The following is a 22,128-nucleotide window of genomic DNA, read 5'->3' as shown; positions in this document are numbered from 1 at the left end:
CACTTAGGCATATCAGTTCTCTTGCTCTCTCCTATGACTCTCTACTTCTCACAGATACACACACACACAAATAAGACTCACAAACATGATACGTCACACACACTTCTTGGCCCATTCAGGCCACTTCCTCTGACACAATATCTTCACAACATCTTAACCAAATGTCCTTAAATTTGGCACAAAGGTCCACTTGGATTAAATGATGAATTGATTAGATTTTGGTGACCAAAGCTCAAGGTCACCATAACCTCACAAAACATGTATGTTTTTGGCCATAACTCAAGAGTGCATACGTTAAATGTGACAAAACTTCACACAAAACTGTGACAGCATAATGATATAAGCATCTGATGAAGAAATGTTTTATATCCAAAAGATCAAAGGTCAACCTTACAATAGTAATAATAATAACTATTATTATTATTATTATTATTATTATTATTATTATTATTATTATTATTATTATTATTATTATTATTGCTGTTGTTGTTATTATTTTTATACACTTAATTTATTTTAGTTTTCAAGGTACTCAAAGACAATTTACAAAAGTAAAAAAAATATATAAGGGGCTTGCCTTTCCATTATGGCTCCATAACAAGCCTAACTGGCCTTGGATTGGAAATAATGACGGTTAGTGTGGTGGCTGCACCAGAAATAAAGCTGCTAATGTTTTGAACATCCATCACCATGCTTCTTGGAATGTTATCACCAGAGGAGAAGTCACAGAACATCACAATTGTGTTTTATTGACATTTCAAGAATATCTCTTAAGTTTTGTGTGTGTGTGTGTGTGTGTGTGTGTGTGTGTGTGTGTGTGTCAAGTCAAGTCAAGTCAAGTCAAGTCAAGTCAGTTTTTTTATATAGCACATTATCACAAAACATGGTTTTTCTCAGAGGGCTTTACAGTGTACGACATCCCTCTGCCCTTAGACCCTCACATCACCCAAGGAAAAACTCCCAAAAAGAACCCCTGTAACGGGGAGAAAAAAAAAAGAAAAAAGGAAGAAACCTCAGGAAGAGCGGCAGAGGATGATGAGGGATCCCTCTTCCAGGACAGACAGACGTGCAATAGATGTCGTAAATAACAAATGAAATACAATTGTGGCAAAAAGGAAAGAGAAAGAGAGAGGGGGAGAGAGGGGGAGAGAGGCACTGCAGTAATGGAAACAGATGCATGTCATATTACAATAATGATAGGTGTGAAATTATTAATTGCACTCTATGATGATGTTGAGGGTGATGATAAGAGTCTCATGCATATATTGATAGGGAGGTGTCCAAAGGATCACAGCATCGGCGCAACCAGGACCAAGACCACGATCAGGGCGAGCGGGGGGCACAGTATCAGTACAGCCACAGCACGAGCACAACCAAAGGCAGGATCACAGCATCAGCACAGCTATCACCACGGTCAGGCACAGTCAAGGTTACGGCCAGGATCCAGGAAAACTAGGAAACAAGGGAGCAGGAATGCTCCAGGGAGACAATGGGATTAGCGTAGTACAGTTCAACAGACCCAGGCTCTATAATCGCGAGTGTGTGACATCAGACAGCTGTGAAATGGACTGCCACAGCGGCGTCAACCAGACTCACTGACTGCCTATGGCAAGCCAGGAGCCCCTTTGGCCTTCTGTCAACACACTCTCTCTTCCTTCCTATCTGTCTCCGTCATGTTGTCTCACTCATTCCACACATACACATGAACGCACACCAACACACACACACACGCACACACACACACATAGAGATATACTATATCTAATTAAGGCTGAGTGCCATTTCAGCTGCTTCTGACCGCATCTCTCCACCCACGTGTGTTCCACTTCGGCTTGTTCCCGTCGGTCACACGGCAGAATGGATGTTCAAGGTGACAGGAGTCGGCACCCATGGGAGCTTATATCCAGCACCCACACCCACAGGAGGCTATGTTTGCTCCTGAAAGTCAAATAATCTTTTTTTTCATTTTCTGCAATTTAAAAGGTCATTTTCATGTTTGTTTTTTTACTTTTGTTTTCTTATTTTCAGGAAGATTTTCTTGTCTTTGTTATACTAATTTTTGCTTTTTTTGGGGCCATGTCTTGTTAAGTTGCCTGTTGTTTGTTCTTCATATTTTTGAAAGACATCAAACCAATTAGCTCAAGTTTCAAAAGGTTAACACTTGTTATTCATTCATGTGGGGCTTTTTGGTAAGATTATTAAATAAATTACAATTGTCAGTTATTCTTTTTTTATATTTATTTATTTATTTTTCTTTGCTTCTCTCTGTGTTTTCCATTAATACCAATACAGTTTCTCCCTTGGTATGATTTTAAAAAAAAAAGAAAGAATAGAAAAAGGCAAAAAACAGTGATTAAAAAAGAAACCTAAAAAAAACAGCCATTTACAATTTTCACACCATATGTTCATCATTATATTTAATGAGGCTGTGGTATGGAAATCGTGCCACTCTGATTGGTTCATGAGAAGTTCATGAATAATTTCCAATCATGCGTCGAAACGCTGGCGAGGAGTGATCCCCGAAGCCTTGCGATTTTCTGGCCTTGCAGGGGGTGCGTTGTTATTTTTCTGACGCTCGCGTGGCACTGATCATGCCTTATTATGGCCTGTGGGCACATTTCCCCGGCTCCTCTCTCATGTGTTGATGATGGAGCGCAGTAATTGGCCACACTGAGTGACAACCGACGTCTCGGAGGAGATAATGAGGCAGCCATTTTGAGCGTAATGCTGACAGACACTTTGAGCAGTTAACACAATTAAATGCTGCACTGGGCAGATCACTGGGTAAATTTATTAGCAGGCTGATTCCAGATTACATGTTCATGAATATTAATCAACATCTGATTACTGATTGAAAATTAAGAACATGAAATGCATTTTTGGTTGATTTCTGGAGTGTCTGGTTTATGTGTTTTAGCACTGAGCACTGAGGCATCAGAAAGATACGTAGTTATAGAAGAAAATGTGGGTTTTTTTGGTTTTTTTGTGTCAGATTGTTATGACATATGCTCACACAATGCTGCGGCTTAATGGATTTAGGTACAAAGCATGCAGACATACTGTACGTCCTGTAGTAATGTAAGGTAATGGGATGACTCTGGGTAACCTTGTTCAGGGAGCATAATGCACCTGCATGTCCACATTGCACAGCACATCCTCACATGTGCGTCTGTCTTCCTCCCTCTTCCACTACACCTCGCTTCAGTTCTCAGTGTAACTGGAGGAGCTGCAATGGTGATTTTTTTCAGTGATTGATTCCAACCCCATGCAGATCATTAGACTGCCTGGTTCAACTGCGTATGATACATAAATCACAAATCACTGCTGTGGCGTTTCCAAAACATGAGCAGTCTTATTTCAGCTGGTTGGCAGTGTGTATTTGGCATTATCCATGTGGTTGCTTTTGTTAACCCGAGCGCTGAAAAATGGGCAGCATGTGGAGGAGAATGTACGATTTTCTTTTAAAAGCATAAAATGAACCAACTCTGACAGTGAGCAAATAATTACAGATATTAAAGAGTGATATTCCACTTTAAAGGTACAAGAAGATTACCTGTAAAAAAAAAAGGCAAGGGAAGAAAGGTAAAAAACAAACAAGAAAATGACCCCAAAAATCCTGAACCCCCTCTCCCAAACAAACGATATATATATATATGTGTGTGTGTAAAAACACATTTTTTTTCTGTGACATCATTTTAATTATACTAGTAGAAATGTATTTATTTTAATAAATGTTTTCCGTTGTTTTGTTTTTTTTGTTTTTTTCATTTTCAGCTCATTTTCTTGCCATCTTTTATATATATATATATAAATATTTGAAGGGTTAAAATTCAGAAAATTGATAAATATAGGATATTTATGATATTAGGACTGATGTTGGTTGAAAAAATAAAAACTCAATGAAAGTAGAAAATCATATTAAAGTATTTTTTTAAATGCTTGATTTTTAAAAAAGCAGAGTGCACAGAGCGATGTGAGTATGTGTAATATCAAAGTGGGCCCTAAGGGTTAATGAAATGGCTTGTGTCATCTGCCATTATCCCGAGAGTAAATTTACAGATTTTTCTCCAAACGCTGAAGAGGCTTCACTCTAACTGCCACTAAGAGTGCAAACAGTATAGAAAACCCTGTTTGAAGTTCAATTCAGCGCTGACAGGACTGATTGCTGTCCCCTGTCCACTCCAAACGCAGAGACGGCAATCCGGCTCAACATAATGACAAGCAGACGACAGGAAGCGCTGCCACGACGAGGAAAGCTAACATTAGCCAAGATTAACTGTCCACTCAGGTACACAAAGAGACAGGGGGAGGGAGGGGAAGACATTGTTCTCTCATCTCAGATTCCTGTTGCTTTTGTGCAACTTCCATCTGGATTGTCAGCAGCTCTCAGGAGAGAGAGCCCGCTCTTCATCTCCGTCAATTATTTACTTTGTAAATACACCTGGCTGCCGCTGCTGACCTTTGAGAGAGTTTGAGGCTTTTCAGTCAATTAAGAGCCATTTTTGAAGCAGATGCTGCGCCAGTGACCTCGCTCACTGAAAAGCCTGCCACATTTCCAATTTGCAGCATAAACAAACAGGAGACTGTATGGAAACCGGATGCCTAAAGATCACAATTATGGGCTGCAAGCCTCCAAAGACAAAAGCAACTTCTTTTTTTTTCTCCACAAAGGCAAAATAAAAAACACCTTTGGGGGAAATTTTTCTGTCAGAAGAAATCTGACAAACAATGAAAATAACAATGAAATCAAGGTGTGCCTAATGAGACGGAGGACAGGGAGGGAGGCTGGGGGAAGAAAACAGAGAGCCATCTTTCATGTTGTGTCCAAGAAAATGAGACGCATTCTTGCCATATGTCCATCTCCTACAATTAACCGCTCACGTCAGAGAAGGTCTCCTCAAGCGTGGAAACATGAAGGAAGAAAGGGACGGCGAGCGCTGCACCGCCTTTCTCCATTTGGCAGGAAGCTTCCTCTCAGCAGGCACTAAGAGATCTTCTCTCCCTGCACTGATTCCATCAGGATTACTGAGGAAATGGCAGAAATCAATGCGCTGAGGAATTGGCCTGTGTGTCGAGGACGCCTGGATTTGCAGGAGAAGAAGCAATCCAGTGAGGCGGGGGTATTAGCTGTAATCTCTGGACGCAGTCAGCGTGAGACTCTCCATCACCCCTCTGTGCTTTCAAATCCTCACCTGCAGTGAAAAAGCACGACAGTGTTGTCCAGCAGCTGCCAGGCACATGCATGTAGACTACTGTAATCTGGAGTTACTAACACAGGGTGTGTATCTAATGGAGAGTATCCACATTTTAGAATATGCAGCTTCTTTGCAGCAACATTTGAAGCATTGTCAAGTGTCATGGCTACATATGACTCTGAAAAGACACATAACTGTAACTTGACTGGTACTAAGAGGCATAAAACTGCAAGGCAGTAATTCTAGTTCAGATCAGCCTCAGATGAAAACTCAGCATGGGAATAAAAGTCATTGAAAAGTTGTTGTTTTTTTTTTTTTTCCCTGCTTTCACTCTGTGTCCTAAGGGTGGCTAAACATATTTAAAGTCTGACCTATTTCTGTAGCACATACACCGAGATGGAAACTACTGCACATCTATCCTGATGTGACTCTGGGTAAGACGGAAAACGATCTGATTTCCTGATGACGCAGTGTCACGTTAACCCTATGAAACCTGGGCAAAATTAGTTGTTTCCAAAACATGGAAAGAAGGCAATGGGCATGAGATGACCCCAAAATTAGCAAATTAGAAAGAAGAAAAATTACCTGAAAATGAGTTACAAATATGTTAATAAATAAATAAATAAATACATACATACATACATTAATAATAATAATATTTTTTAAATTAAAAAAATTACCCCCAAAAAGGGTTTAAAATGATAATGATTCTCTAACAAAGCTTTATATATGTAATCAAGATAATTAGCTATAAAACTTGTTTTTTCATCAACATTTTCCCCTGGCTTTTTAAAAATCATTCTCTACATATACTAATTTCTTGCAATTTGTGGATCATTTTTAATGTGGTTTCTCAATTCCTTTTCTCCCATGTATTTTTTTAGGAAATCACACCAATTTGCTCAAAGGTGTAAATACTTGTTAAAGGCATCTGAAAGCAGCATAAGAAAAGTGATGTCCCTTCAGGTGTTGGGGGTTTTACATCAAAAATAGAGGAAGGAAAATAAAAACTGAGGAGTAACTTGGTACTACACATGAAGTCAAACTTACCTTCTGAATCCTGGCAAGGCAGGAAGTACAGTCTGATCCTTCATGCTGTGCACGACTATAATGTGCAAAGCATTGTGGGGTCTATATTATGTTAGAGATAGACAGCGGTTACAGAGCAGGTAATTTACTGTGCCACTCCGAGCTTGTTGATTTGTTCCCTGGAACAGACTTAACAACCTGCACCATGTCACTGAAAAATGATTGAACATTGTTTAACTTCTACAAATGATATAGTGCAAGCTATTGGTCCATCTCAACAACCTCTTACCACATGCAGTCAGTGGCAGGAGCATAATGAAACTTCAAGAGGGAAGTAGATTTCCAGGTTCAGCGCCCTTTTGTGAGTGCGCCTATTCAGCACACAGCTTCTTAGCCATTAGCCAGGTGTGTGATTGAGGTTAGCGCTCTAGCAGCCATGCTAGTCTCCTCTTTCCTCCCCTCCTTTACCTTAGCGCTCCCCCATACTGCTGCTTTCAGCAGAAATTAGCTGTATTAAGGCAGTGACTAATCGCTTCACGTTCTCCCTTCCGCTGCACTTGCCGGCCTGGGCCGCGGCTGTCTGGATCCATAGGTAATGCTAGCCTTATACGAAAGCCAGACCACCTCAATCAATAGCCGCCCCCGGGCAAGGACGGAGATGGAAGAGAGGGGAAGGAGAACAGGATGCCGCCTAATTCAATGAAGTAGACATTACCCGGTGCTCGCAACGCGCCAGGGCATGAGTAATCATAGACAAATTCATTTTAGAGCCCAGGAGCCCAGTATTGCTTTCAATTAAGGGCAGAGTTTAGAGCGAGAGGGGTGCATATAGTGCAAGCTGGTGTTAGTGGGCAGGAGAAGGAGGGAGACGGAGGAGGAGAGATTCAGACAGAGCTCGGATCAGTTTCTGTTGACATTGCCAATTTGTAGGCGAGGTCTTCTCCGGGCATTTATTACAGCTGCAGCAGTCGCTGTAATGCTCGACTAACCAGCTCACTGTGAAACACAGACAATGATCTATCCACAAGACTGTTGTTGTTTTGCAACTAATGGGAACTAAGTGCATTATAGGATGCTGCTGATAGAGAAAACAATTGTTGGAATGAAATAAAATGTGGAGGGAAGGAAGTTCAGAATCCAAACTGGTTTCAGTGCTGCTCGGAACTGACAAACTTGCACTCAAATTGCATTACATGGCTTTAAGGAAATATCTTTATGTGGCCCTAAAGACAAACTGGTAAAATGCTGTTTTCACAAACATTCTGAAAAGTTTGCCTAAAAAGTTCAAGCAAGGAGTCATAGCTTAGGAGTGATTTAAGAAAACTCTCAGAGCAACTCTAAACAAAGAAGGGACAGAAGCTTTGATCATAATGAATGGCTGTTGTTGACCCTGTTTATAGGTATAATACATTCTTTGTAGTGTGGGATTGGTTGTCCCAAACAAGCTCTTTAGTTTGCAAGGTGTAGACACCCAGTGGAAATAAAATGAACTGCATCACAATTTGAGACTGAAAGTAATGTTTTTGTAATCACATTGCTGCAATGTAACATTTTCCAGTTGCCATTTTCTTCAGTGGTATGCTCACTTAACCCTCTGAAGCCTGAAGCAACATCGCTTTTCTTTTGCTGCTTTCAAACACCTCTGACGAGTATTTAAACCTATGAACTTTGTGCAAATTGCAAATCGGTGCGATTTCTTTGAAAAATATGGGAAAAGGGCAATGAACAACTCAATAACAAATGTTCAACAAATTCCACAAAATTGGTAGTTATAAAAAGCTTGGAAAATTGTTTGGGGATTTTTTTTTAAAGGCAAGGGAAAAACTATATATATTAACTGCATATTTAAAATCACGTTTCAAAATTATTATAATTATAAGCACTTTTTTTCAGGTCATTTCCTTGTTTGTTTTTTTTAACATTTTTTCAGGAACTATTCTTCCATTCTTCTTTTTTATTAATGTCAAAAGTACTCATTTTAAAATACAAATTTTTGTATCATTTCTTCTTTTGTTGCTCACCGTGTGCCTTCTTTCCATGTTTTTAAAGGAAATAAGCGAATCTGCTCAGGTTTTTAAAGGTAAATTTACAGCGTTATAATGTTATAACGTTTGGTTGGCGATCGAACAAATCTCTAATGAGATCAACCACAAACATTATCCCCTGCAACATTTAATCAGTGGCATTAAATTAATTCACAGTTATCAGAGAAGATTTCTCTGATCTCTTCCACCTTTTTCTCTTTTGCTTAAGAAACTCTGAGGCCTCTTCAAAGTCCTCCTTCCTACCAGCAGTTTTTTACCTTAGGAGCACTCGTAAGAGTTAAGTTGTTTTGTGAATAAGTTTTATCTTTACTGAGATGTAGTTTTTAACCCTATGAATTCCAGATTGACATCAGTTTTCTTGCTTCATTCAGATGCCTTTCACAAGCTATTTAACCCATTCAAAATGAAGAGTAAATTCGTTTGATTTCTTTGAAAATATGGGTGAAAAGTGAATAAGCAACTTTGCAAGAACTTTGTCTAACAAATCTTAAAAAAAGGTGAAGGGTGTCAAAAATATCTTAAGAATAGTACAGGGGAAAAAGCTGAAAAAATAGGGAAGAATGATCAGGAAACGGTGTCTAAAATTATTCTAATTCTTATTAACTATATATTTAAAATTATGCTACGGAAAAAAAAGTATTTGAAAGGTCTTTAATGTTTTTGTTTTTTTTTAATTTTCCTCTCCTTTTTCAAGTAATTTTCTTGTTTGTTTTTTTTATTTGTTTCTTTTTTTGCTTATTTTCAGGTTATTTTATTGTGAAATTTTTGTATTTCTTTGCTTACTTCTTGCTAATTTTGGGCCATGTCTTGTTAAGTTGCTCATTGCCTTCTCCCTGTGTTTTTGCAGGAAACTAAGCCAATTTGCTCTGGTGTCAAAGGGTTAAGGGGAAATTCTTTGAGAGTGTCATAATGTTAAAAATTTTCTTAGAAGTATGTTGATAGGATAAACTCTTTGCACTGAGAAGCTTTGTGAGTATGGCCCCTTGTGTTCATGCAGTTTGTTGTTTGAGAGACAGAAGAGGGAAAACTTTCCCTGATGTGCGTGATTGCTGCTGGGCAAACTTGTGTTATGTTGTACAACTCTCTGAAATGGGTTCGACGCTGAGAATTACCTTGTATGTACTGCATTTCATTACCAACAGGTTAGTAAAGTTCATTTTATGAGCCAAAGCATGGTTGAAAAAATACAAAAGGAGTCTGCACTGCACATAATGGTTGTGCTAATTTGTCCTGCGGCTGTCAGCGTGATAGTTACAGGGTGTTTTTAGGTGCTAAAGGGTTAATCAGCTCTGCCAGAGATACATTTACATGCACCCACGTACACATGACACTGAGTTTATGTATGAGAAAAAAATCTGTCACTGTTTCCATGGCATTAACCTTATCTGCCCTTTTTTTTCCATCTCCCTCCATACCTACCCAGCTCTTCTCTTTATGCTCTCACAATTTATAATTTCCCTCTTGCGAGTTTTAATGATTTTCCATAGCTGTGTGTTTCATCGCACCACATTCATCCAAAATGTTTTTTTTTTTAAAAGTGTGGGCATGCGCCCATTACCATCTCCGCCAATGCAGCCATACAGTTACAGACATGCATATTTATGGGTATTGTACACTTGGACTGATGTTCATGATGTTTCGGTGAGAGAATAAAAGTGAGTGGGATGTAAGAGATGGCATTCATGCCTGCATTCCTATAAAAATGCGATATAAACAAGAGCGGCTCATTCAGAGAGGCACACACCTCCACCAACGCTGGACAATTCTCCAGCAGCGCTTTTGTTTATCGGTAAATAAAACTGTTATGGAGGCTGCATCTTTTCAAGTTGCTTTTGGATTCAATTTCCCGTCAAAATGGCATTAGACTGTTTTACAGAACAGCAGTTTGACTGTTTCTGCTCAAATGCCAGACTCTCCCACCAGCGCTGGAACGCAGTTCACTGTTGTGACTAAAAACATGTTTATGTAGCCTATCAAAGGATCGCTGGAATCTAATCAGCAGATCCTTCTTTAACTTTCTTTCAACTTCAAACAGAACAAGTGCCCCTGGGATGATGTTTTTCTGTAGGCTGACACAAAAGTTAGCTTTGCCCTGGTTCCCTTGTTAAAAAGGCTATGGGATTTTTCCATTGAATTTTGTATTATAGCACAAAATAAGCTTTGTGAGAAACAAACATAATATTACCTACACCTTTTGTTCAACACAAATTTTGAAAGTTTTGAAGGCTAAATGCAATCACCTAAAGCAATAAACCAACAGCTATTTACAAACTAAACTACCGTCAGATCACCATCACAACACAGCTGTAAAGTCATGTTTGGCGCAGAGTCACTAAAAGGACTGACCGAAACGTTTGTAAATATATGCTAATAGTGAACCACATCAAAAATGTAAATAAATATTAAGACAAGCTAAATATGACAAAACTATACTGTGTATATATATATATATATATATATATATATATATATATATATATATATATATATATATATATATATTACATACATGGAAAAGCATTGTATTTTTGTCTCCATTTGCTGGTGGACCATCATGGTAAAAGTATGTATAATGTCATGTGTCATGTGAATTCCACTACAGAGACTTGATGACCACTAAAATTAGGTGGTGAATTACAGTGCATATATCGATATTGGTATCAGTTATCAGCCAAATGAATTGTTTAAATCAGCATATCAGATGAGGACAAAAAATAAGTATTGTGCATCACACGTGCTGACATATTTTATGTGAAAAGAACGTAATGTGAAAACCACAGACCTTATTTCAGACATCTAACCAAAAGCCCATTCAAAAAAGAACCACTGACTTCGAGGTGAAGGAACTGGAAGTGCTGAATTGCTAACTAATTTTCGTGTTTTAGGATTCATTCCTGGGGTACTTTATAAGTCTTTCACGGTAGACCAGTGCCAGATAGGCAGTGCAGTGTTTGGTTGGAATGATTGTTAGACACTTTTTCAAAGCCCCTGAAAATAAGGTTTTAAATCTTCGTATGTCAGGACAGAGAAATTAAAAGTTCTGTAAAGCTTTGGTGATATAAGCCAAGCGTCCACATTTTAGATGTGCATCTTAAGCTTGAATGTGTGGTCAATATTCACCTCAACTGAGAAGAGATCCAGCCATCACTTTGCCTAAAAAAAATCTAGCAAGGAGTCCTGGCCAAAGAGTGATTTAGGAAAATTCTCTGAGCAATTCTGAGCAGGGAAGGGACAGAAACTTTGACCTTAGTGAGGAGGTTTGGTTGACCCTCTGTATCAGTGGATTGCCCCTTTAAACAAACTTAATCACTGCAGCTGCAACAGAGGCACAAAACAACATAACTAACCACTACATTTGGACAGGAATGAAAGCCGTTTGCAATTCAAAGACCCAATAAATATGCCAGTGACAGGGCAGTTATCTGCTACCATTTCACTGGCCTTTACACAGTCCAGAAACCCTTACATCTGTATTTCCAAGCAAAGATGACTACCTTTTTTAAGAGCTGTATAAACACATCAACTTGAGCTATTTTTCTCTCTATTCCAGTAAATGCCAGAGCAATACACGTCGCCTGATTTTTAGTGACGTCTCTATGAAAAACTGCTTTTACCGGCTCATGCCGTGTCCTCCACATCGTTGAAATCAACTCATTTCCACTGACAGGAGAATTATAGGTCTGTAGTCACAGAGCTGCTTGAATGGGAAATGGTGTGAAGCAAAGCAGCTCTGCGCCTAACACAAATGAGATGATCTGAATGTAGGGCTGCATGTTGAGCAATTAATTAGGGTCATGTGGTCTATTATCTCAGTTTTCCATTGCATGATATATGTCTGAGACAGGTATGCATGCAGTCACATAACAAGCATAAATGCAGGAATAGTACACAAGTTTGTAGAGCAATATAAAATGTAAAGTGTCTTCAAATGTCAAAGTCTGTTTCCCCTCATTAATTCAGAGATAATGCATTAATCTGTTGTTGTTGTTAGGCTACATGCAGGGAGGTTAAGCAATGGACTTGCAGTTTGTATTATATCATGAGTTGAATGCACTGAGGAGCCGTAGTGTGGGCGATGGCATATAATTTGTTGAAATTCCATGGTGGGTAACACATATTCACGCACAACTGGGCATAGGCACCAAATCTACCTGTTAAGATTTTGAAAAAAGATTGTGAGTTTCAGTTAAAATAAGTAGGTGTGCTATGTATAGAACAAAAGTACATTATAAAGTGACTTAAGTACATCGTTTAATGTGACGTAACCACATAGCGTACATAAGTTCTGAAAGTTTACGTAGACTGCATTGACTTTTGCTTTCACACAATTTTAGTGTCATTTCACTAAATTCTATGAGATTGTAAGCAGTGGCACATTTACATGGAGCCTACTAATCAGATTAGAATAGTTTTTAAAACTCAAACAGATAAAACATGATCCATATAAACACCTCAATCAGCTAAACAGGAAACCGATTCAAATTTTGGTGGGTTGCAGAGGGGCAGTTTCAGCCTTTCTATAAACTGATCAATAGAAAATTTCTATCATGTAAACGATGTAGCTGATTAATCTCTGGCTGCGTTCTTTGTGTGCGTGCTCCGTGTGCTCTCCTTCTTCTCCTCTTCATTACCTCCAGTATGTTGGTATCACGCTGTTGTCTGATTTAAAGTTGGGTAGCCAACTGGCAAAATGGGACACTATCAAAATCAGCATTTTACAAAAAGGTGAAAGGATTTTTTAATTGATTCATAGTAATTTTGATACACAATCATAACAAAATATATATTTCGGAATGAAACAGTTAGTATTTGTTTTTAGATTTTTAAAAACTTAACAAGTTTTGCAGTCATGTAACACTTTTTTTCCTTATCATATATCTTTTAAGCAATGCATAGGTACTAGCATTGTATTATTTTGTGTATTCCTTGAAAATATTTGCTGAAAAGCTTAACTGTCCCATTTTGACCATTCTCACCCTTCATGATTTTTGCATGTTACACGGCTGCTCCATTTACATGAATTGACATACGTAAACACCAGATCGTATTACAGGACATCCCATGTAAACAGTTTACCTGCAATCTTAAATCAGATTAATGTTAGTAGGACTGAGAAAAAGTGAGTGTAAATGCAGCTAGTGGCAGACATCAATAATTCTAATAATTTAGAATTTCTTTTAAGACAAAAACGTGAATTTGGAGAAAAGCTATGTTTCTGTCTTGTCTCAGTTATTTCAGTATTTTCAGGACATAACGACTTTTGGGGTTATAAATGTGTATTAGTATTGATCACTATTAAGGTTGCACAGCCAGTGATACAAAGAGAGGAGCACAGATAGGTGGGGCAGATCTGTCTCTGTGGGTTGATTGTGCCTTGATCTGTTGGTGATGCCTCGGAGTTCCAGTAGGTCCTCAGAGCAGTATCTTCATCTTTCTCCGCTACTATTCCTGCTAGTTAAGGTAATATACAAAGTAACTTTGTAAAACGATGCTTATAGTTTTTAATCCTTTATTGTCATTCATCATGTCAGAAATGTACGCAGTTTGTGCGTGTGTGTGGTTTGACAGTTTCTGGCTGATGTTTAAGCTCAGGTTAGCTGCAGACTTCGCGCTCCGCTCTCACTGTTTCCCTGCTGTTGTTGGTATTTAAGCTAGGCAGGGTTACATTCACATGTGTGTTTAAGTGTCAATTTCATCACTGTTAGTGGTGTGTTCATGTGTAGAGTGAGTTTACAAGTTAAAATATGTTTCATAATTGTGTGTTGTAGTAGAATTTAGAACAATTAACAACTGGTTTAAAGCGGTAGAGAAGGAGAGAACACTGTGCTGCTGTCTGAAGTTATCTGTTATTTATTTTTCCCCGCCATAAAATGCACTTGTGGCATTAGAGTGTGTGAAAAGTGTCAACTGCGTGTTTCTCGTGGTCAATGTGAGAGTTTGCAGGCCTGTCAAGTTACTATATTCATACATTTTACGCATTTTACACATGCTGTCAGCACATGTAAAACAAATCCTCACTCAGATTGATTTGAATCAAACTGATTCAAATTGACTGACTTGATTGATGAATTGCATGTAAACGCAGCTACAGACAGACACCAATAATCAATTTAGAATTTCATTTCATTGTCATTTTTCTTATTTAAGAATAAATGAAATTAAAGGTGATCCTATAATCCTGCTACATCTTTTTGGCATTGAAGGAGGAGTTGAGGAGTCTCACAATCTAGAGAAAGCAGTTGCTCTGTAGTCTGGTGGTTCTGCAGCAGATACTTGTGTATGTTCTTCCAGATGGCAGCAGGGTGAACAGACTGTGGCTGGGGTGGCTGCTGTCTTTCAGTATCTTTTGGACTCTGTGCAGACACCTCACTTCATGAGGTCACTGATGTAATTTTGGGTTATAAATGTGTATTAGTATTGGTAGCTGTTAAGGTTGTGCAGCCAGTGATACAAGGAGAGGAACACAGGTGGCACAGGGCTCTGTCTCCTTGGGTTGATTGTGCGTTGATCTGTTGGTGATGCCTCAGGGCTCCAGTGGTGGGCTTGTGGTTGTCAGAGCAACACGTGGGTTTCTCTTTATCTTCCACTGGTACTACTCTTCCTATTTAAGGTAATAGCCATCAATAAAGCACATGTAACTTTGTAAATGCATGTTGCTTATAGTTTTTTATCCTTTATTGTCGTTCATTATGAGAGAAATGTACGCAGTTTGTGCGTGTGTTTGAAAGTTCCTGGCTAATGTTTAAGCTAAGGTTTGCGGCAGACTGGGTATTTTCTGCTCTCACCGTTTCCCTGCTGTTGATCATATTTAAGCTAAGCACGGTTACATTCACATGTGTATTTAAGTGTTAATTTCATGACTGTTAATGGTCTGCTCATGTGTAGAGTGAGCTAAAAAGTTAAAATATGCTTCATGGCTGCATGTTGTAGTAGAGTTTAGAACAATAAGAGAGTGGCTGAAAAAGGTCATTTAGATAAAGTTAAAAAGACACTTTTGTAATTATTATGGTGGTCCTGAAACTGAGTTTGTTGATGCTGTCTGAAGAAATGTAAGGGTTTTATTTGAAATGTTTACAATGTGAATCAGTACAGACTAGTAGTCTACCTGGCAGCAAAATCAACCCAGACATGTTGAGTACCCCAAAGTTGTATGTTAGAAATATATACTATGGGTCCCCAGCATTAAGAAACTGCTGGACGTTAACTTGCATATGTTGGACAATTTGCATAATCTACATATTTGCAGAATTGCATATATTGACAGCACTTAAGCGACTACTCTGCTGATTTGGACATTGTCTCGGATGTTTTGGTTGTTATTGAGGATGCTGACTCTATTTCTAAATGTAACAATTTCTAAATAGATAGAATATAATTTAATATATAGAATGTATATAATGAATGGAATAGATTCTAAATATATAGTAAGTTACCTGACTTAATTTAGTTTCAGCTTAAATGTCTACATTGAATAAAAAATAATCGAAATCAGCCCAACTGCTGTTAAAAATGCCGACTGCTCATTTAAAAAAATCCATTTTGAATTTCGAAAAATATCAGAAATGGATTTAGCATCCTCAATAATCCCCCAAACCTCACAGATAATGTCCAAATTAAATGAAACCCTGCTGCAGTGATATAAAAATGTACTTGGTTTTGTCGGTGCAGTGTGACATCACTGTAGGGTATGGTTACAAGTGCAACAAAACCACTCCTGACTACACCCGTCAGTGATATTGGGTGTGATCAAGTGTAACAATTTTACACAGAAAGGTCAGATTTTTTTTTTTTTTTCAGCTTTTCTAACCTGAACCCTTTTCCATTAGTCACTAAACTCAAAACAAAATGCTTTTTGGAGACCCATTAATGATGGACAAATGGTACTGTGTCCACTTATTACATTTCACATCTATCTGAGCAAGTGCACATTATTAACTGTTGGTATCAAGGCAAAGGTCATATGCATTAATTCAGATCAGCTTGCAGCAATAGAGATGGAGAACATTGGAAGAAGGGAAAACAGAGCAGCAGACACCATGAAATATGATCTTTAACAGCAATTTCAGCTGTCATCACTATTGAAGTTAAATCAATGAGTTTTCCATGTCTGTTAAAAGCAAATTAGAGGGTATGTGATGTATAATATACTCAATAACAGCTGTGAAAAAGCCATGATTTCCATTTACAGTAAAATTTAGGACATTTTTAACCTTTCCTACCCAGCATTCACTGCTGCATTATGTGATCAGACACACTGAAACCACAAGGCCATACAGCTACTTACGCCCACTCTGTGTAAGAGCCACTGTGACTCGACACATTGACATGGCCCCCTCTGTCCATCTGGTGAAGTTTAACCCTTGATTGTCTTGATTGTATGTTAACAGCAGTATGTTTTATTATTCCCAGGTCATGAAATACCGATGATGTTTACCCCTGGGCGTCTCATAGCGAGTAAATGGCACCATTTTGTGTCTGTCCGTGATGTATAGCTGAAACAAAACTACTGAGTTAGGTTGAGAAAAACAGTTTATGTTTTGAATGACAATGAGTATGTTTGTTAAGTAACAATAGTGTAACATGGTATAAATATGTGAGTGACATCAGTGCACGGTGACAGGACATAAGTTACGTAAAGCTATGCTACCCGCAAACATAGTTCTGAGAGAAACACTAAACCCTGTCTTGACAAATTGAACTGCACTGCACACTTTTGAGTTCTGTGTTTTAAGGCTGAATTTAATTTTTTTTTTTAAATTTTGTATATATATACATACATAAATATACATTTTTTGTCAACATTTAGTAAATGTGTATCATTTTGAATTAGGCGTCCTGCTTCTGGAACACAGTCAAGAAGTTCCTGTTTCACCTTGATTTTCTACAGCTACCAACATGTTTAATTACTATGCCAATCATCAACACACTGAGGAACAAAGTAGACTTATTTATTTTTTTATCTGCTCTCCATTGCCTGTTAGTTTTGACCTAATCTTGTCCAGGAGAGGGGTTGGGGGACCTCAGGCAAAATCCAGCCCCCAGTGTGCCCAGTAGGTACGGCCCTGCTCTTTAAGTAAACACTCAGGTGTTAAAACAGGCCCTGTGACATTTCAGTCCTGGCCTTCCCTCTGACTATCTTTCTCTCACATGCCTCTGCAAAAAAGACTCCAGTGCTCCCCTAGCCTCAGGCTTCACTCCATGAACATTTACTGTCAAAGGATGTCTTTCCACACACACTGTAGAGACACCTGCCTGCACACACTGGCTTCCTCTCGACTTGTCTGAGGTGTTTTAGGGTTCCTTGTCACTAACGTTGTGACTGACACTGAATGCAGAGGGGTTGTCTGAGGGGAAGTTGAGAGGGAGGTCAGCAGCGTAAAACCAAATATAGAATTTATTTTATGTATAAAATGTGGTAAATGGCAGTTGGGGGACACATCGTGGCCTCATAATAATGACATTTTGAAATTCTCTATTTACCACATGAATGAAAATGTTTTGCTTTTTCAGCAGCTGCCTCTGTTTGGGGTTCACGATGTTTATTCTGCGAGCAAAGTTTAATTGGAATTCAGATGACTTGGCAGTGCACACTGTCAGCTGTTTTCAGAGGACATGAGATGGTTCTGAAATGTCATTTTTCTCTGATGTATCTTTCTAAAGCCTATTCAGATTCACATCAGTGTGTATCCTCCTAGTGATGGGACCCTGTTACCTTTCTTGTGCTCCTCAGGTATATACGGGCCAGATGAAGGATGGGCATCAGCCTACCCAGAATGCAGAGAAAGAAACCAGTCACCAATCAACATTGTGGACCAGGATACCAAAGTATCCACAGAGTATCAGGAACTGACACTGGAGGGCTTTGATACTGAATCCTCTAATAAGACATCTATGAAGAACACCGGCAAAACAGGTACAGAAAAGACAACCCAGGCTTCTGTTGCAGATTGGATTTTGTCTGGTTTATAGCTGCTCGACTTATGTGTGATAAACTTTTTTTCTACACTGACTGAAATGTTTGAAGGTGTAAAATAAAAGTCAGTTTTCATGGAAGTTAGGGAAGACTGAGGAGCTGATAAGTGCTGTGGATTTCTGCAGCACTGAAGGGCTCATCTATAGTTCCTTTACGTACAAAAAAACATACATCCATGTCAAATGTTGTAAATGTCAATGAGTACAAACATGAAGCGAGACAAAAGTCAAAAACTGGACATTCAAAATACATGTTAACATGTTTGACTAAAAATGTACTAAGTTGAATTTCTCAATTCAGACTAACACACCTAGATAATGTAAGTTTGGGGTTGATCTATTCAACTTCTACTGCCTGGAGGTGGAGCCTGACTGTACTCGATGGTTAGCTAGTTGTGTGGGACGTTTGCAGAAGAATATTACAATCATTTGAAATAATTTCAAAGAAGCTTGTGTGAAGGGGAAAGGATAGGGCCATTTGTGAAGTCACTGTCACTGGCGCATGCTGCTGACAGAGTTAAAGGATGTGGCAAATCAAGTCCAACTGAGAAAATGGAGCAACATCAGGCATGATTGATGGATGGAGTCTAGGCTTTTCCGAGGTGTGTTCATAAGTTGTTTTGTTTGTTCACTACAGTTCACTGAAAGAACAAAGCAAGCAGGCTTTATTCTTCTCCAAAACTTGCCATTTTGAACATGCAGGTCATTGGTAAAGAGTCAGTAAACCAGGTCACGGTAATTCTAGGTGCTGTATCGTTGACATCTGGACTTGCTTGAGTTTCTTGAAGACATTTCTCCTCTCATTCAAGCAGCTTTTGCAGTTCTGAAGAAGCCGCTTAGATGAGAAGCAAAACTCAAGCAAGTCAAGATTCGGACAATATAGCACGTGTAGGTTGTTTGCTCAGAGGTTGTTGTTGTTTCCTGTAGGGAAAGGGATTTTTAAAATGGTAACATGCAGATAACAAAAGGTGAGGAGAATGCTGGCTTTGATATCTGATCAGTGGTAGGCTTATTACAGTTGACACTGAGCGAGTCAGACAAGGAGCTCAAGGCTCCTCCATACACAAGCAAAGTGTTGCCATTAAGCAAAAACTTTAGTCCACCTTTTGTTGTTGCACCTTCAACATTCTGTGATCTGCACTTTTTTGCTCATTGCACTTAGTGTTTAAAGTGTATTTGTTTGTGTGTTTGTTGTTACTTCCTGTCGATCATGTTTTTATTGTCATATCTAAAGTACGTTTCTCCCATGTTCGTTTCTTTATACTGCACCCGTATTGCCCTCCAGGGACAATAGAGATTTATCAAATTGAGCTAAATGGAACTGAATTGAATACAAGGTTGATTGCTGAGGTCTTGGAACATGACAGCATGACAAAAAAAACTCTCAGATTTAATTTTACAGAACTGCTGTTTCTGAGAATTCAGAAAATAGGACCCATGGACTAAAAAACCCAACTTATCCTCGAGCTTTTATATTATTCATATTGTGTTTCACTTTGCTTTATTGACCATCACATTTACAGAAGCTAAGATCCAATATATGGGCACACACCCCTGAGTCATGTTCTTGAAAGAAATGTTGCCAGTTTTTAATTACATAATGTTTGTAACCACACAGTATGATTCTGTGACAGACCTCAGTGCAGAGAGAATGAAAAGCTCAAGTGTGACACCTGTAATAATCCCTGCTCATATTGGCAGGTGTCTGCATGTCAGACATCTGTTGCATCACTTCCCCACATATGATTATAAAATGAGACAGGTGCAATATGCAGCAAGTCATTTATGATGAAGATTACACATCCCATTTTCACTCAGACACGCTGCATCCATATTAGTACAAGTGCCATGGCAGGTGTCACTGCCTGCAGGATTCAGTGCCGGGCCATCTGCATTCCACTCTCTTGGCATCTCGAGGACCCTCCTCGTCAGCCACAGGTATTTTTCACAATTCCAGGTTGTCACTAAGATGGATGATCCTTCGCCCACAGTGGAGAAATGAAGTTGAAAGGCTTTTGAGAGGCAGAGGCCACAGGTGGTTGGCATCGCTGTTGACAGCGCTTTGAGTGCTGCCCAGAGCGCAGCTGTGTGTTTTACACAATAATGTTTTACATCCTGTCATTTGCATCAAGGATGTGTGAGCCGTATGTGATGACACATTTGAATAAATTGCCGAATTGTCTGTTGTGTAAAATTAACGCCTTTCATATTAGCTTCAGTGACAAAAAAGAGATTGTAACAAATAGAATTTTGTGATGCTGTCAAGAACACCATATCTCTCAGAATAAAATGTCATATATCCAACAATTATTTGGACATGGACAAAGGTTTGGACACATCTTCAACAATAAAAAGTGATGCAGTGAAAAAAGTTTGATCCTGTGGATGGGCCACAAGCAACGCTAAATAAGTCAAGAAATCACAAGGGATCAAATAAACAAGAATGTGGATTTTATGACCTGCTGATGGCGGTAGAGGAAAAGTCAATAGTAAATAACAATACAAGAAAAAGAACCAAGATTCTCTGCATAAAATGTAATAGCATTCAAATTGCCAATAGTGACTGAGATCCAACCAACTGACAGACCGCCTCTCCCAAGACAGTGATAGCATGACGAAAAAGATCATACTGTAAAACATCTGGTTAAAGCAACAACTCGGCTTTGTGGAAATGCACTTATTTTCAGAACCCTGGAAGAGTTTGGTGGTTAAGCAATATCACATGAGAGGGAGTGCTGTTCTACTGTATATCATCACAGCTGTGATTCATTGTGGACACAGTGCTGAGCGCTGAAATTAATCACAGCTGTTATAATATCCAGCAGCAACAGCAGTCCCTCTTATGTGATATTGCTTTCATACAACAGTTCTACATGCTACATTTATTAGTTAACAGTAAGTACAACAACAGATTAAGATTTGTTTGTTTATTTAATGATTATTTTGGCAATGCCGGCATTAATAGTTCTGCAACCGCTGGAACTGGACAGCTGTTTTCTAGCAACACATATACATTTTCCTGCACATTTTCCTACATGTTATGGACAGACCATGTTATACACTGTGTGATTCAGATGAGTTAGTTTGATCAGACAGGATGTCCCTCCTGTGCATGTCCACTCCCTACCATGATCTCTGTCACCTGGTATCCCGTATCAGACAGTTTGTGTGTGGTGGTGGCTCTCAGGCTGTGATTGGTGTAAGACGAGTCACTGCTTCATTGCACATCTTTGTAACATCTGTGACAGCTGGTTTACTCCCAGAGAATGGCGGTATACCAAAACCGTCCATCACAGCTGCTCCCCTCCTGGGCTGCACATTACCTTTCTCTGCATGAAGGTCTGTTGTTTGTGGGACACATCCACCTTATCTTACATTGTAACCGGCAGCATTATTACCTGACGCACGTTGCATGTGGATGCCCCCGGTGCCCTTCGGTTGTTCGCCACTGTATCATAATAACGCCACCACATCTGTCTAAGCGTGTTCTTATCTGACGCTGTCCAGCTGTGTTGTGGTTGGTTGTGGCGCTATTTGATGAGTTTAGAGTGAGAAGGAGCTGAGCTGCAGGTAGTGGGCTTTTGCATCAGGCCAAATTTTGCTCAGGTATTATTTGAGTGATGTTACTGGTCAGAGGGGATTTTGTCGATCTTCATACATTGCTACAATCTTTGGTAACATTATATAACCACCAACTGTTAATGTTTTCCAAATTAACAGTTTAGATCATCTGAAAAGTCCCAGTGATGTTGTACTGTACATCAGCACACACAATCAAATAGCTTAGTCGGAACTAACTGTTCTGTCCAAAGTAAAACACTGGAGCTCTTGGAAACTATAAAAGAATTGCTTTTTAGTTATATTGACTAATTAAGTAAGTAAGTATT

The 22,128-nt window shown here is 38.9% G+C and overlaps 1 protein-coding gene across 3 annotated transcripts in view; it reads left to right on the top strand.

Moving 5' to 3' along the window:
* The window catches only part of LOC121952252 (receptor-type tyrosine-protein phosphatase gamma), a 505,310-nt gene that overhangs the window by 290,197 nt on the left and 192,985 nt on the right, over positions 1-22,128 (top strand). For all 3 annotated transcript variants that reach the window (XM_088083307.1, XM_088083299.1, XM_042498811.2), the window contains exon 3: positions 18,000-18,182. In XM_088083307.1, coding sequence (XP_087939433.1) covers positions 18,000-18,182 — 183 coding nt within the window. The remainder of the gene's footprint in view (positions 1-17,999; positions 18,183-22,128) is intronic.

Source organism: Plectropomus leopardus, chromosome 2 (genome assembly GCF_026936395.1).
Source record: "Plectropomus leopardus strain MGB_pleo_1.0 chromosome 2, ASM2693639v1, whole genome shotgun sequence".
NCBI lineage: Eukaryota > Metazoa > Chordata > Actinopteri > Perciformes > Serranidae > Plectropomus > Plectropomus leopardus.
This window is presented reverse-complemented; position numbering and strand designations above follow the sequence as displayed.